Below are 16,464 nucleotides of genomic sequence, written 5' to 3'. Positions count from 1 at the left end.
GCAGTGGAAAGCCACAGCAGAGGCTCCTATGGAGACTACAGCTTGGTGCAGCATCCCATTTGAAAGCCTTTTCCAAGCTCAAGCCTGGAAAACAACAGGAGCTCAAGTACTTTTGTTCAAGAATCCCTTCATCTTAGAATGGCCTGATTATTCTGAAGTGGGTCACATGTTAACTGGAGTGCACTAAAGGTCCAGGATGGTCCAACCATTAGGCCAATGGTCTAATGGTTAGAGGACCAGGCTTGGTACCGGTTCGATCTCCAGGTCCGGTAGGAACATCCATGGCTGAAATGCCCTTGAACAAGGTACTGAAGCCCCAAATGCTCTGCGGGCGCCAGGGACAGCCTTCAAGTCACGATGAACAGAAAACTAACAAAAACACATGCACAGACACCATGTCAAGAGTAGAGCTGCAAACTGCATTAGAATGAAGAGGCATTTCATATTTCATGTTGATATATTGATACATACTATATCAGATCGTCTTGTTCTTCTATTACTGGAATCCATACAGGAGCACTTAGTAACTCTACAAGTACAGAGTGTACTCCACCTGTTACTTTGCATACTTTGCTTGCCCCCATTCAGTCATTGAATGGTCAAAAACAACACAGAACCATCATAGAGCAGGAATGATTTGGCTGGTTTATCATTCTCAGTTTGTGACCTTGATGTGGTGGAGGTAGTGGTGCATTAGAAAATGTTGTGCAGGTATGAGTTGATCAGACACAGCAGCGTTTTTAGGGCAACTGTGAATTTAGTTACAAAAGCTAACTTGAGATCAAAAGAATCCCTGAGATTCCAAGAGTGGCAGGAAAAATGAATGCATGGCTGAGGTGCCCTTGAGCAGAGCCTGAACTGTAACAAGTCTGAGGCCACACTAATTGACTCTGTGGCTCCAATTAAGAAGATAAGTAACATTACTGTTTCCATCAAATGCTTGGTATTGTATATTATACTGATGAAGCAACTGGACCCAATTAATGATTTTCTGTTACACATCAAGCTCTACTTCTCATCTGGGTTTTCAGCCAATCTTGCATTCAGCAGATAATACTAATGGCCAATTAGCTGGCAAATTTGTGTATGAGACACCATACCAAACTAAATAAATAAAGGAACTGAAAGTTTTAGAAATAGAATGTTTTACAATGTAGACTCTGATAGCTTGAGGAGTATTATTAAAATGACAGTGTTTTACAGATCATATGTAATTACAGTCACATATCACACAGTGGCCAAGGGAAAGATTCAGTTCCCCCACAAATAATTTAAGATACTGGTCAGTGTTGTGCTTTAAAAAAACAAACAAACAAAAAAAAAAACAAACACTGATCAATTATAAACTGCAAAAGAAACAAAAAGGCATATAAATGACAGACGTAATTCTCTGTCAAAGCACAAGAACCAAAGACCACCAGAGATGGTTAGAGGAATCAGAAATAAAACATAAATTCAGTTCCATTAACTGTCCATTGTGAACACAGGGCTATAAGTCCTCTTGGTTCAGATTCTGTTACGTTATGGATTGGAATGTCAGAGTAAACAGTGATTAAGTTCCCACTGTACACCTTCACTGTTTTAATGTAGCATGGGCAATGCATTATTTTTATTTCAATTTCTTCTTGTGCAGTTACTACCTTTACTGCTTGTTTAAATTATCTTTATTGCCATTTATGTGATTTGTGAAGACCAGCAGCATTTATATTGTACTGAAAAAGCCCAATGGTCATCACTTTTATCTCATAAGGGCTGGTGTATTGGCAAATTGTTAATTCCAGCTAAGCAGAAGCACACCTAAATCTACTTATTTAATTGGTTTCATCCTCCAGCATTGGATCCTGTGTGGGGTTTTTTTTTTTTGGAATGAAAACCTGCAGCCACAGTGGCCCTTTACAGATAAGATTGCACATCTCTGATATGTAATACGATGTTTTCTTCTGACAACATGTGCAGCAGTGTTACAAAGACATAAGTAACATTTACCAGTTCTATAGAGCAGTGGTTTCTACTCTCCCCTTGATTTTACTTGGGCATTGTACAACTATATGACTGCCTTTTCCAAATTATTCCTGGGCACACTGTTATGGCCAGTTGTGGTCCTTCCTGAATAAGGTTGAAGATGTTAGTAAGTTCTCTTACCACTGATCAGCTAACTAAATTTAAGATCTGCCACTAGTTTTGCATGAGGCAATTATTGCCCTCAACTCTTTAGACTCTCAACTCTCAGATAACTGGTTTACTGCCATATTATGTAAATATTAAAGCAGAAATATTCTATTCAAATGTTACACACAGCAACCAAACTTGAGATTTACAGTTATGGGAGTTTACATTCAATGTTTTTCAACAGCCTAGTGCCAGCTGATCATTAAGATGAACAACACCAGCTTGCTGTACTTTTGTAAGGGTCACTTTTGCATTTACGGAAGATACCAACAACGTTGTATAAAACTACTGCCCCTTTAAACATAACCCTTTTGGCCATGAAAACAAAATCTAGTCAGAATTACCAGGATACTTTAGTAGTATGAAATAATACTGCCCATGTTCCAATTATTTAAAAGAAACAATGTAATTTAAGCAATTTAAGGTCCAAGCTTGCTTGTAAGTGTAAGCACTCTGCAGTACAACCTCTAACCCATACAGACAGTAAGTATCCAAGCAAAGCAATGTAGACAGTACAGTCTCTATTTCCTTTATAAAAATACACTTCTGCTTCACTCCTATCCGAAATGGCTTCTTCTTAACAGCTTCCAAGTACTGAATCCAATGAAGTGCCCATAGATTTCAGGCTAAGAAGACCACAAAAATGAAGAAGAAAACAATGAGGATGAGAAAAATTTTGATGAGCAACCAGCGGTTGTTGGTGACAGACTGAAAATATTTGACGATCTCACTATGAGCCAGTTCAACATTGAGCTCAGTGTCCTGGACATTAGCATCAATCCTGTGACACAAAAACATCTATAAGTAAAACAAGCCAAGGTGTTCACATAGTTAATTAGATCTCTCTTGCCTTGATCTCACCTGTGAACTGTCTCTTCTTGCTCTTTTACCATGTGGGCAAGCTGCTGGAATATAGATCCCAGTTCCACAATAGTAGACTCAATGTTCTGCATAGTGTTCGCTCTGTCTTGTATAAAGGACTCCTGAAGATAGATACATGAACGCATCAGTGATAGAATTTTAAAAGCCAAATATGTGAAGTGATCATATACATCATTGATATCATAACGAAGAAGTTTCTACCAGCACAAATTACCGTCTCATTTAGGACTTGCATTTGCTGGCTGGAACGTAGATCCATGTCTATAGAGATATCGGATTTGTTTGAATTATCTTGCAGCAACACTGAATTGCCTGTTTGTGAAAAAAAACAATAAATTTGACACCAACCACATTAGAACATAAGATTTATATTTGGGCAGAAAAGTTATCTTACTGAAGCTTCTGTCCTGGAATGAAGATGCGGAAGCTGGAGACTGAGAAAAATGTTCTTGTCTGGTTCTCTGCAGTCTCAGATTCTACCAACAGAGAGTAAAATAAAGTCACTTCCAACATAAACGTAATATCTGTTAAAAATATCCGTCCACATTAAATTGGATCAATCATTTTTACCTCTGTTCTGACCTCCAGGACTGACTTAAAATCACTTGAAATTGATGCCAATTTTGACTGAAAGAGATAAGATATGAAGAAAGCATTAACCATCAATCCAGCCCATAAATATTACTTGCTGCTTTTGCTGGTTTAGCGCTGAACATATTTGCATGATGCCCATACCTGCAATGAAACTACAACAGTATTGGAATGTGTTTGGAGATGTCTACTGTTTTGACCATTCCTGGAGCGAACCAGTTCCTGCAGCTGGGCTATCTGTTTATTCAAGCTGTTTATATCCTAAGCAAAAGGAAAAGAGGATTAAGAAACCTCCATGTCAAAGACAATGACATATATATATATATATATATGTGCGTGTGTGTGTGTGTGTGTCTGTCTGTTTACCTGTTTTACGATATATGTCAATTCATCTATTTCTACTGCTTTGTCATCAAATAGAGATTTCCTTTTGGCAACTGTGTTATAAATGGGAAAACAACAATGTTACAAACAACAAGACAATACAAGTGATGGGCATAGGTGCACGGCATAAAATGAGAAGATACTTGCGTATCGTAAGCTTTTCTAACTTGGCAAAGGTGTTGGCAAGGTCCCTGCCAATTCGTCTACAAAAAAGAAAAGAAAATTAAAAACCATAATTAACAAACACAAAGATCCGTTATATATTACTGAGAGATACGTTTTAGGAACAACTGCAAGAATTAATGCAAAAAGATATTTACTTTGCTGCAAGGGTAAAGTCACTCCGCTGTCTGACTGCACTGTTAACTGGTTTAGTGGTCTGTGCTCCATTCTGGAAAAAAGCAGTTAAGAGGTCAGAGACAAAAAGGTTAATTTTAAATTTTAAAATTACACACAGTGATGCACATGCGACAAAAATGTTCAAAATTGTGAATCCCTTACTGGACCATTTCTCTGTAACAAAAACTGTCAATGAATACCAGAGCTAAATCAGGTGTGTTTGAGAAAAGAATATCACCATGTGCAGAAATATAGCCATCCAGACACAGAGTTCCCCACCCTTTGAACAGAAAGACAACCTGGAAATGTCAGAGCATATTTTAGGGGATAACACCAAGACCCATAAATATAGGAGTATACCACTTATTCACTGTCACTGGAAAAAAGGATAGGGTTCAGAGAAGTGTTTTTCCACCAAATGAACTCCGGTTCTTGAACTGGTTCTGTTCCTGATTCTTGGAACCTTGTTTTTTTCCCAGTGAACTGCCGTGTTTCTACACGTTTAGAGGAAAACCAGGAAAACTGCGATGCCATGGGCATTGGTCAGAGCTGCAGCTCCTGGTTACGTTTCTCCACTGTTCTCAAGCTCAGCATGACGGCTCTGAACTCGGCAACATGTACACAGTAGTATATCTCACTCTAGTCTGACTCCATGGTAAACAAAGAATAAATGACCCTATCATGACTCTAACACTTTATCTTTGGCTCTGACGCTGTGAAGCGCGGCGGTTCACTGGAAAGAACCAAGTTTTCAAAAATCAGGAACGGAACCGGTTCAAGAACCAGAGATCTTTTGGTGGAAATGCACTGTGGGTGATAGCAACAAATCTGTGTTCTGATTGTTTAAACAAACCTCGCGATTTGATTGGTCCAGCTAAAGCTTTCCTATTGGTCCATCAATTGGCCATCAAAACAGTGCCTTAAATCCACAACTGCAAAAAGAGATTCGCACACGCAGCAGAGAAGGTGAATGAATGGATGTTTTCCACCACATTCAAAAACTCCCACTGTCACATTTGGAACCTCAGAAATGTTTGCTCTGGCACATTTTAAGCGATTTGAGAAGGCACTGATTCACACATTAACAACATTTGATTTAAAAATGCAAATCTTTTTAAGATTTACACATTTAAAAATTATTTCTATATATTACAAATATCTTTTCAAATTTGTGAATTTAAATTATTATTATTGTTGTTGTTGTTTTAAATGTGTGTATTAAAATACATTTCTGGATTTTAATTTTATGTGTATGTAGTTGCTCAAACGCAGTTACAAATTCTGTTACATTTGTGAGTATTGTTTAACAAACTCAAAATATTTTTGACCCTTTTTTGACTCCATACCTTTAGGTTTAGTAGATAATTTGAAGCGGAGTCAGCTGTTTTCAATCAATGAGATGAGAATGTGAGTGTGTCTTGTTTTATTTAAAGCAGCAATCTGTAATACTGATGCCAAGCATTTAAAATCTGAACTATAATACAGTTTCAAATCAGTGAAGAGAGCTGTCTGCAGGTTTTATAAACAAATCTTGTTTTGAAACACTACTTATTTCGCATTTTATCCATTTAAATACATGACCAAGTGTACATAATGTCACTGAAACATCTACCTACTAGTGAAATGCTTATATTTGCTGTGTACTACCAAGCTTGATTTCTCCATTCCACCATAAATATTTGAATATGTGAGGCTTCTCAAACACACTTCTTACTCCTTAATTTGTTTAAAACACACCACAGGGAAACACACATTAATCTGCCTCAATTTCTTTAAAACAAACAATTGTATTTACACATTTCAATCATGTTGTTATTTACCTTCTTCATATAAAACACACAAAACACAGTCCTAACACCGTTCAAATTTCGCTATGCCTTACTTCCTTTATATAAAACACACAACCTATGGCATTTACTCTTTTTAATCTATCCATAGCCTGTTCAGGAGAAACATTGCCAGCTCTGGCTTTGTTCTGTAGTGTTGCTGCTTGTAAACTGCTTCAACTTTTCAAAAATAAGACCAATATTTCCTCTCATTTTACTCTGTTTCTGAAGATTGGGCAGTGGGGCTTTTTGGGTCGGGTAAATTATAAGATTAACTCTGTTCACTTGGTCATTTCCTGGCTGCAGGACACTGTTTTTGGACAAGGCCACACGATGGACAGTAAAATGATTTGACAGAGGGCACTTCTCAAAGAGAATATACTGCATTTGCAATGCTGTGAGAGGCAGCGATGTTTTAGCTTTGACTGTTTCCACACCCTGATCAAACACCCTGTACATTTTATGACTAATTATAGAAAAAAATCCTACAGATTGCTCCTTTAAAGATCAGGGATCTTTCAAAGTTATGCAACAAAAGATTATTAAATGACAACAAACTAACCCACAAACTTTATCCTTATCCTGAGAAAGACTATATTCGTCAAATGACTAGAAATGTTAGATGACCTTGTTGTGTAACTTTACTAAGGTAAGTCTTAAATAAGGGCTCGACCTTGTGTTCTCTGAAAATGTGAAAATGAAAAATGTGAAAAAGAAAACATGGTAAATGTATAAATATATTTTTAAGAGGATGTTAAATGGGAAATGCTTGCACTACTGTAACATTTTCTGTAAAGCAAAAAATTTAATTCATACATTCATTCATTCATTATCTGTAACCGCTTATCCAGTTCAGGGTCGCGGTGGGTCCAGAGCCTACCAGGAATCATTGGGCGCAAGGCGGGAATACACCCTGGAGGAGGCGCCAGTCCTTCACAGTGCAACACACTCACACCTATGGACACTTTTGAGTCACCAATCCACCTACCAACGTGTGTTTTTGGACTGTTTTGTTTTAAATAGCCATTGAAAACCATATGAGACTGTTTTATAACATATTTTTGCCGGAGTTATCTTTGAAAGCAAGACTGTCCGATGGCACCTGATTATTAAAACAACACAATAACAAAACTTCCAAAAAAGAAAACCATATGAGAAACCAAAGAGAACTGTATGTGTATATTTCAGCTTGTGCTCACCTGTCTGCTTAGTAAGGATTTGCAAACAGACTGAAATTCGCTGGTGCGATCTCGGCAGGACATGCTGCTGCTGCTGTCTACTGGAGCAGCGAAGGGAGCTGGTATGGCCAGAGGGGCATCCAGAGGCTGGAGCACTTGGGACTGGGTCTGTGAAGGCCCAGTGTATACCCCTTCCTCGTTGTTTTTAGTTCCATGGCGACGACGGGCATTCATGGGTGCTCTGACACATTACCTGCAAATAGAAAAGTAGCAGTTTCTGGTATGGTCCATTTATATGCGTACTGATACTGTTCTTAAGAGTAAAAGCAGTTATTTAAGAACCTACACCTTTCAATACACAGGGCTTAGGAACCCGTCCAACATGGAGCCACATATCAATGTAAATGTCATTTCAGGGACAGAGTCGGTCACATTACAGACTGATTTACGTTTATGAATATGAACACTCAAGCTCTGTACCACTGGTGGACTGAAACCAGCAACAAAGAGAACAAAAATAAATCACTTACTGTCTCTGCTGTTACATTTACAAGGCTGACCAACAAGATAGGTGTGTCAATCAAAGTGGTCAGTTAGTGGACAATGTTTAAAACCTCCAGCAGATTTGCTGAGTCTGATCCATTTGTACCAGCACAACACACACTATCATAACACCACCACGTCAGTGTTACTGCAGCGATGATGATACACCATCCAAATATTACCTGTTTTGTAGTGGTCCTGACCATTGGAAACATTTAAGTCATGTTAACGCTTTGGGTGATCTACATATGTAAAAACAGTGCTTTGTTTTTATAACTTATTTTAATTGCAAGAAAATAAAATTTTGATCATATGATGTTGTGAAGGACATCTTACCTAGGTTTAGAGGTATTAAACCATAATTATAAACAGCCTAACATTACAAATATATAATGACAACTCGTTGGAATCACTGGTGTGTTTTCGTGTTTATCGCGTGCTGACAAAGTCCAGTAAATCCTTTATACTGACACACAGCAAACTATAAAACAGGACTTTTTAAAAGACAGAAAACAGACCTAGAGACAGTCACGCTGCCAGTGTCTCACCAACTATAAACACACAGAAGTGGATTGTAACTGTCCACTTCTAACTAAAACACATATCCTAGCTGTGCTAGCTAACGTTAGCCGGGGGACTGCTTTCGAAAGATTTTTTTCCCCGAGCTTTAATGACAGGCAGTAGTCTGAGGAGCAGCATTGGGTGTGACAGTATCTTTAACACTCTTATTAAAGAGAATATAATCTTCTTACCAAGTAAAACAGACGGTTTATAGTAGTTTTCCTTAAGGTTTCTTTTTTGTGTGTGATTAACAGCTCTTAGCCTTCGTCATCCGGGTCCTGCGAAAACACACTGACGTCACCGTCGCCACGTCTCCTTATACATTTTTGTTTTGGTTGGTTAAAATTGTCAGAGGCCTCCACAATATTTAATACATCTTTTAAGTCAGGGTTTACACACGTACGGTTTTTGTATGTGTTCTGAAAAATTGAAAGTGAATAATAAAATGAATCAATGTTCCAAATTTAGTCACATGTTCCAGCAACATTCTTCCTCAAAACAGTGCTGTGCAACATTTCCTGACCATATCCCTGTATGATGTTAATATGCTTAGACTGACTGGGTTCAGGTTAAATATTGAATAATAATATTAATATATAATAATAATATATTAATAATTTTTTAAATTAATTAATTAATTCATTCATTCATTCATTGATTGTGTTGCTTCAGTCCTGCAGTCATACAGCTCCAGGGTCCTGGAGGTTTTGGGTTGAAGGCTCTGGGTGACAGTCTGTGAGGAGTGTGGTGTGTTCTCCCTGTGTCTGCATGGGTTTCCTCCGGGTGCTCCAGTTTTCTCCCACAGTTCAAAAACTGGAAGGTGGATTGAATTACAGTTAGAATTAGAATCACTTTATTGAACACTGTACTTGCACACAGAGGAATTGGCTCTCCACATTTAACCCAATCCGTACAATGAAACACAGACTTACATGCACACTATTGAACACTAGTGGGCAATGAGCAGACATGCCTGGAATGGTGGGCAGCCCTAGCAACGGCGCCCAGGGAGCAGTTGGAGGTTACGTGCCTTGTTCAAGGGCACTTCAGTAATGACCTGCCGGCTCTGGAGATCGAACCAGCAACTTTCCAGTTACAAGCCCAGTTGTCCATAGGTTTGAGTAAATGTGAGAGCATGTGTGTTGCCCTGTAAAGGACTGGCACCATCTCCAGCATGTATTCTTGCCTTGTGCCTAATGACTACGGGTCGGCTCCAGACCCACATTGACCCAAAATATGAGAAGCCGGTACAGACAGTGAATGAATGAATGATTGTCTGTAACCTCTTATCCTGTTCATGGTTGCTGTGGGTCTGGAGCCTACCCGGAATGGTGCAAGGTGTAAACATTCCCTGCAGGTGACACCAGTACTTCACAGGGTGACACATTCACTGTCACATTCACACCTAGAAACACTTTTGAGTCAGCAATCCTACCAATGTGTGTTTTTGGATAGTGGGTAGAAAGTGGAGCACATAAAGTAAACGCATGCGGAACACATCAAATTCCTTACAGACACCCAAGCGGGGTTCAAATTCACAACTGCAGGACCCTGGAGATGTGTGACAACAATCCTACTCATTGCACCACTGTGCCACACCTGATTATTTACAGAGTCAATTAGATATACCTATAATTTGCCATTGTACAATGTACAACAAAATGTGTTTTCTGCATTTAACCCATCTGTGGCAGTGAACAGAAACACATAGACACATACACACACACACACTAGTGCACTAGGGGCAGTGAACACACACCCAGGGTGGCGGGCAGCCATCCCTGGTGCACAGGGAGCAATTGTGGCCACCAATTTCCCTGCCAGCTGCTCAGTCAAACACATACAAATACATTTCCATACATTTAGGATATTTAGTCAAATGCAATAAAAACCTGAATCTTTGTTTTTTTCTGTTGAACCTTAATGTAATACAAAGAAAATATTTTGTTTTCACTGACCAACTGGTTCATTGTTTGTAAATACAAAAGTACACTCTCAGAAAAAGTACAGGCATTGTTCACTAAATTACATAGTGTAAATGTACCTTTAAAATAACAGCAATTGTATTCCCTGAAATACATTACGCTCTCTTCTCCTGAAGGAAGTGTACTGACAAGGAGCAGAAGATCATTCATACAGTCATTTATTGTCTGTAACAGCTCATCTACACCATGGACAAGGTACCCGTTTTATTCACATTTTTTCACATTAATTAATAATATATTTTTTCACATGTTTAATTACCCCAAATATATAAGTTAATATTAGAGTAAATATATGTGTCTGCGTGTTCGACACGTGCTTTAAACACAGACGGATTTAAGAGGAGAAATACAACGCAGCGTGCTTGTGTGCACAATCTAAGCTACTGCACGGGTACACGCTCCAGTCGTTAACTGACCGCTTCACGGGCGCCATCTGCAGGTTAATGCTGGAGCAGTGGCGGGCGCTGTGGCGGCGTGTTATTATGGGGCGGGAGGGAGGTACAGCATTGTTTCAACTATGATTACAGGCCTGGACGTTTACTCAGAATCTGGTGTTTTTAATCAGTAAAATTTGCAGTTCAGACGATTCAGGCTCAGTAGGAACAACATATCTCTCTGTTACTCTAGATTCAAACCAGGAAAGACTATACTGACTGAATGTGCTGAAATATCAGTAGAGAAACGTGTTTAATGTAAACTAAAGTTTTTATATTCAACTCTCTGTGATTTCAGTGCCTTTCCAGTGTGATTGGACAGTGCTTTCAAGCTTCTTGGAAGTGTAGTGTATGCTACATTTTCTAGGCATGTTTATTGGTCTGTGAAGGACTGGCGCCGGCTCCATTGTCTGTTCCCACCTTGCACCCAGTGATTCTGGGTAGGCTCCGGACCCACCGCGACGAATGTTTAATGGTTAATGGCTTTGTATTGTTGGATTAGAACGCTTTCATTGTGTTCTGTTGTCTGTGCTTTGAGATGAGGCAAGGGATTTTTTCCAGTTTATGTTCTATGCACAGGAATGAATAATTCTAATATTACCGATATATACACCGTGTATATAACTGCTCCAAAAGTGGGTGCTCTTCAGTTTCAGTCATTATGCACAACTTCTACCCACCTCAGACTTCTGGCTCATGACATTTAAATGTTACATTAATCTACATGTCAACATGCAGAATAGTGTTCAGTGGAGTTTATGTCTATAGGTCACAGTCACATTCTGTTAAAACAATGTTACGTTTTTAGATAAACTGAACAGGTACAGCACTGATCTTCAGTTTGAAAAGGTCACTAATGTTCAGAATGAGGAAATGTATTTCCAAACAATACAAGTTCATTACATTTTCTTCAGAAATCACATAACCACAGAACTATGACAAAAGCTAATTCACCGTTGCTCATGCAGCTGATCACATTTGCTTTACTTGACTCCAGATTGAGATTTGACCTAGTCCAGCCCACAGTGTAGAACATGACACATGGGAGCATGCTGTTCAAACAGTCAATTCGGAGTAAAAATTAAAAGGACAAAAATTTGAAACACTAAAAATGTGGCTTGTTCTGTAAGAGTCACAACAGCATTATAATATTTGAAGGAGTTTCATAAAACCTGACAAAGTATGAATCACAATCCCTTTGCTGTGTTATTTTATGGATGCAGAAAGCTGAAAACGCAACTATGAACAACAAATCCATTGAAAATTTGGAAAAAGTACATTTTTATTCAGTGTTTGCAAAAATTTGTCGAAATTAAATCAATTGCTAATTAAGTCAAAAAATTATAACATGACATATGATAATGTAATGAAAAAATACTAACAACTTATGAACTACTTGTTATACCTCAGTATCTGTTCTATATGTTACACATTGCCATACATCAGGGACACACAATGCAAGTAGTTAATTTAATGCAATCTCTTTTCAGCACTGACACATTACTGTATTCAAGTACTACATTGTATAAGAACATAACCTAAAAATGCTACTTTTAGTATGTGTACGTAAATGCTGAAAAGGAAAACCTGGAGTGCTAGATACTGGTGACACAACTGCCTATGCAGCAGAGAACTGAGATGTTCAACTTTTCTCATTTTAAAGCATTTCAAAGTACACACTGGAATAAATCCTCAGTGTAATATAAAATTCTCATGCGTTTTAGGGATCAAGGAAAACACTATTTGTTGTGCCCTGTAAATGTTTATATAAACCTTAAAACTGGGCATCTGATAAACAAATTAAAAACATAAATAATTTGAAAAGCAAAGACCTTACTATTTTATATTACTGATATTACTGAGATAGAGAACCAACACGTGCTCTGAATCACCAGTTGGTGTTCTCTCTCCTTTAAAAAAAGTGCTTAACACAGGGACTGCTTTCATCTTTTACACTGGTAAATTACTATTTGAACATTAATAAAATGATTAAAACACATGTTCAGTTATGATCAGTGGTACATAGGGGCTGGTGCATTGCAAAAGAAGTATCAGCTATCATTAGAAAAACAATAGTTCATTCAAGGTTTAACTCCTGTTTTGATTTCAGTCAACTTTGTGAATCTTTTTGTACACAGACTAATGGCGACACTGCTGATATTAGAATTCCCCAGTGCCTATACGTGTTTTAAAATTGTGCAAGAGAATTTTCTTACTGTAAAGGGAAAATTTCACAACACACTATGCCCTATTGTAAACCTTCCATTGTTTCCAGTTTCCAGAAACGTAAGTGTGTTTTTAGTTCTCTAAAACGGTGTTTCTAAACTGTAAATAAGAGTTTGGTAACCATACAATAGAAACACCACTGCATGATTTTTTCCAAGTCACTTTTTGAGGTTTTAAAAATTAAAAAAAAAAGGTTTTCAAGCAGATTCTTTAACAGTGTACAAATGAGCCATTCACACACTCCCTGGGGCTGAAAGACAGAAGAAATATATATTCACAAACAATTACAAATACAATCACAATGATGATGATATTTTGTCAGACTTGGGCCAGTTTTACAGACAGATTAAACCCTGCTTTGGGTATAATTGTAGCTGTAACTGTTCAATCATTATAGGAAATTTGGTTTAACCTAGATTCAGTTTTAATCTGGTTCGAATTAACTACATATACATGTTAATCCAGATATTACATTTCACTAGCAAAGCATCGCAATGTTAAACATTCAGTTCTTCTATTATTCAAGTAATGGCCCTGCCTTCAGCCTGTGGGCCTTACCTGCACTTGCAGGCACTGTGCTGAACAAATGGTAACTCAATACGGGTTCTGTTTTCATCAATTCGCAACACCTATTGAGAAGTGAGACAAAGTTTTATATTCAGAGATCCAAACTCATGCAAATAATAATGAAAGTTATTCCTTCACCATGTTTAGCTCTATATAAGTCATACCTGCATGAGGACTGTGTAGTTTTCTTCTGGTGCGCACACTGTAGCCTCATTATTGCAGAAGCCAGCACAGCGCTGCACAGGTACAGTACATGGAAAAATGGTATGATGAATTTCTTCAGGGAACTCATGCCAAACTTTGACTAAGGTTTCTCTTGGTTGGCACTTGGTTTGACACAACAGAGGATGAAGATAACTCAGTTCTAGTGAAAATGCAGAGCACAAATGTAGTTTACATTTTTAAAAGTAGGCCCCGTTTATGAGTCACAATAGTGTAGTAGTATTTACATAAATCTCAAAAGAGTCAATTGATATTTTTTCTCCATTAATCAAACACTATATTTGTTTGATTAAAATAGTGTTTGATTTGATCACTGTTGAAAGAGAAACAGGTATCACATCATTACAGTACAGCAACGACTGTCTTTTTACATTGATCTACAATGTAAGATTTTTTTCTTTCCTGTAAAGTTAGTATTGTGGAAATAAACATTTTACTTTGGAAAATGACATTGTGTATTTTGCACTGTTTCATTATAAGTTAAGAAAAGTTTGCCACCTTCTGTATAATTGCCATGTAGGAAATACTCATTTGATGGGATGTTTTTGAACAGCGTTACTATCACTGGTGTCACACACTTTAAATAACTGGAAACACCACAGCTACGTTTTAGATTATAGAACCATTTCATGATGAAATTATTTAAGGGGTTAAGAATTATTTGGAAAAGAAAGTTAAAATAAACATGCATTAAATAAAAAAATGTTTTTACTTTGTCATTATTTTAGTCACTATTGGTTACGAAACTAAAAGTATATTATATATTTTTGCTGGTAATAGATTTATTTTACATATAAATTGTGTAAGAGTACCTGGTGTGGTAGTCACATTGTTATCACAGTTATGAAGACGCTAAAGGATAAAAAAAAAAAACACATGAATTTAGGGGCAACTGAGAAAAAAAAGAATTGAATGTGCATTTCTAGTCAGTGCCATACAACTGAAATCATTACTCAGCTCAGATAAGTATTCTGGGAACTCGTAATGATAGTGTCAGTGCTTTTTCATTTTTTCCAGGCAGCTATGCCTCCAGATGAGACGTGATTAAACACACACACCACCATTATTTTATTTACAATGTATTGCCGTTGGCAAAAAGAAAACATTACGACAAAAACCCAACTGACTCAGAGTGCACATTGCTCTAGGAACTGATGCAATCCCGATCTACAGTTTACATGTGCACAGGCTGACAGACACCCAGGGTTCAGATACCGTTACAGACTAATTCTAGGTTTAAAAAGCATTAAGTCAGATAAAAGTGTAGCATTTCTCAACCGAAACCGACTGACTCAAGCATCTTGCAAATTCTTAAGTGAATGCCAGTGGTCTGTATCGTTGCCAGAATAAACTGTTTCTATTAAAAGTCTGGCAGAGCAGTGTTACTTTTACACAAAGTAGTAATTAAGTAAATGTTTTCAGGAACACAAAAAGTAACCATCAAAATAAAGAAACTAACTGTGTGAACTCTCCCTTACAGGAGATTAACTTTAAATACTCATAAGGTACATGATAAATCAAATGCTACAGACGCAACAAAATGCGACATTAAACGTTTTCGTTCGTACCTGAGGGGCGACTCCAGGTGTTTCCTGAGGAGACGAGGAGACGATAAACACCCAAAAAAACGCAACACACACTACCAACATCTCACCTTGAGAGAAACGATACAGTAACCAACACTTACTTGCCGCAATACTGAGATGCTCATTACACGTCGGGTTTTCTTCAGAAATGTCCATGCCTTGCCCTCCCCAACTAAAGGGGGCGGTGTCTGTCTACATTCAGAGACCCACCCCGTTTACCTCAGACGCTCACCCCAACAGAGAAATCAAGTTACACACTTTACTACGCTAAAGTAGGCTTTACCGTGCAACCCCAAGAGGAAACATTTTCAGGAATTCTTTTACTATTTATATCAAATGGAAAAAGACATGACTTGTTTACGGTCAAATTCTGCATCCCTAACATAGTCAGATAGATAAGTGTAGATGAATGTACTTCACATTATTACGGAGCCCCTAAAGGGACTGGGGGGAAAAAGACTTTTACGTTCCCTCGCAAATACTTTGTGGGCTCCGTAGTACTGTTCTTGCTGTTGATTATGTGCTTGCTGCGCGTGTCAGGTGAACTATGGAGCAGCTCGTTGAATTTTACTTTGATCTTGGGCTGAAATATAAAGACATAACATCTCTTCTCAGCAGAAAACACGGAGATATCATTGGGGAGCGCCAACTGAAACGTTTATTGCTGTGCTGTTAATTGCTATGAAACGAGGATGAGAGAATTTAAAATGCAAAGGTTATGTGAACAGTACAGAGATACAGAGAATGGAGAGTGAACACCTGAATAAATGTGTAGCTATTGGTAGTGTATTGGAGTAATGTGTGTGTGTGTGTACAAGTCAGTTCTGGCAGAAAATGATATCCTGTATTTACTGCAGCTTTAAAAAAACTGAATTCCCAGATAAAACGAAATGCATGGTGTAGCGACCGGCTCGCGAGCTCCACGGCCGTGTCTGGAGTCAGCGCGCTGAGCCACTTCTCTGTAAAAATCA

At 38.0% G+C, this 16,464-nt stretch overlaps 2 protein-coding genes across 2 annotated transcripts; both read right to left on the bottom strand.

Moving 5' to 3' along the window:
• Positions 1-411: 411 nt before the first annotated feature.
• Positions 412-8,754, bottom strand: stx5al (syntaxin 5A, like). The gene is made up of 11 exons (XM_066646722.1): positions 8,665-8,754; positions 7,391-7,622; positions 4,347-4,417; positions 4,174-4,229; positions 4,009-4,079; positions 3,787-3,903; positions 3,622-3,678; positions 3,446-3,527; positions 3,266-3,363; positions 3,031-3,152; positions 412-2,950 (listed from the first exon to the last, which is right to left on the bottom strand). Exons 2-11 carry the CDS (start codon positions 7,601-7,603, stop codon positions 2,791-2,793), a joined length of 1,047 nt encoding a protein of 348 aa, XP_066502819.1. The 5' UTR covers positions 7,604-7,622; positions 8,665-8,754; the 3' UTR covers positions 412-2,790.
• A 3,466-nt stretch (positions 8,755-12,220) lies between these two features.
• LOC136667934 (snake venom vascular endothelial growth factor toxin) lies at positions 12,221-15,594 on the bottom strand. The gene is made up of 5 exons (XM_066645110.1): positions 15,476-15,594; positions 14,720-14,759; positions 13,850-14,049; positions 13,677-13,747; positions 12,221-13,368 (listed from the first exon to the last, which is right to left on the bottom strand). Exons 1-5 carry the CDS (start codon positions 15,554-15,556, stop codon positions 13,329-13,331), a joined length of 432 nt encoding a protein of 143 aa, XP_066501207.1. The 5' UTR covers positions 15,557-15,594; the 3' UTR covers positions 12,221-13,328.
• Positions 15,595-16,464: the final 870 nt, after the last annotated feature.

The sequence above is a fragment of the Hoplias malabaricus genome, chromosome 15 (genome assembly GCF_029633855.1).
Source record: "Hoplias malabaricus isolate fHopMal1 chromosome 15, fHopMal1.hap1, whole genome shotgun sequence".
NCBI classification, from domain to species: domain Eukaryota; kingdom Metazoa; phylum Chordata; class Actinopteri; order Characiformes; family Erythrinidae; genus Hoplias; species Hoplias malabaricus.
This window is presented reverse-complemented; position numbering and strand designations above follow the sequence as displayed.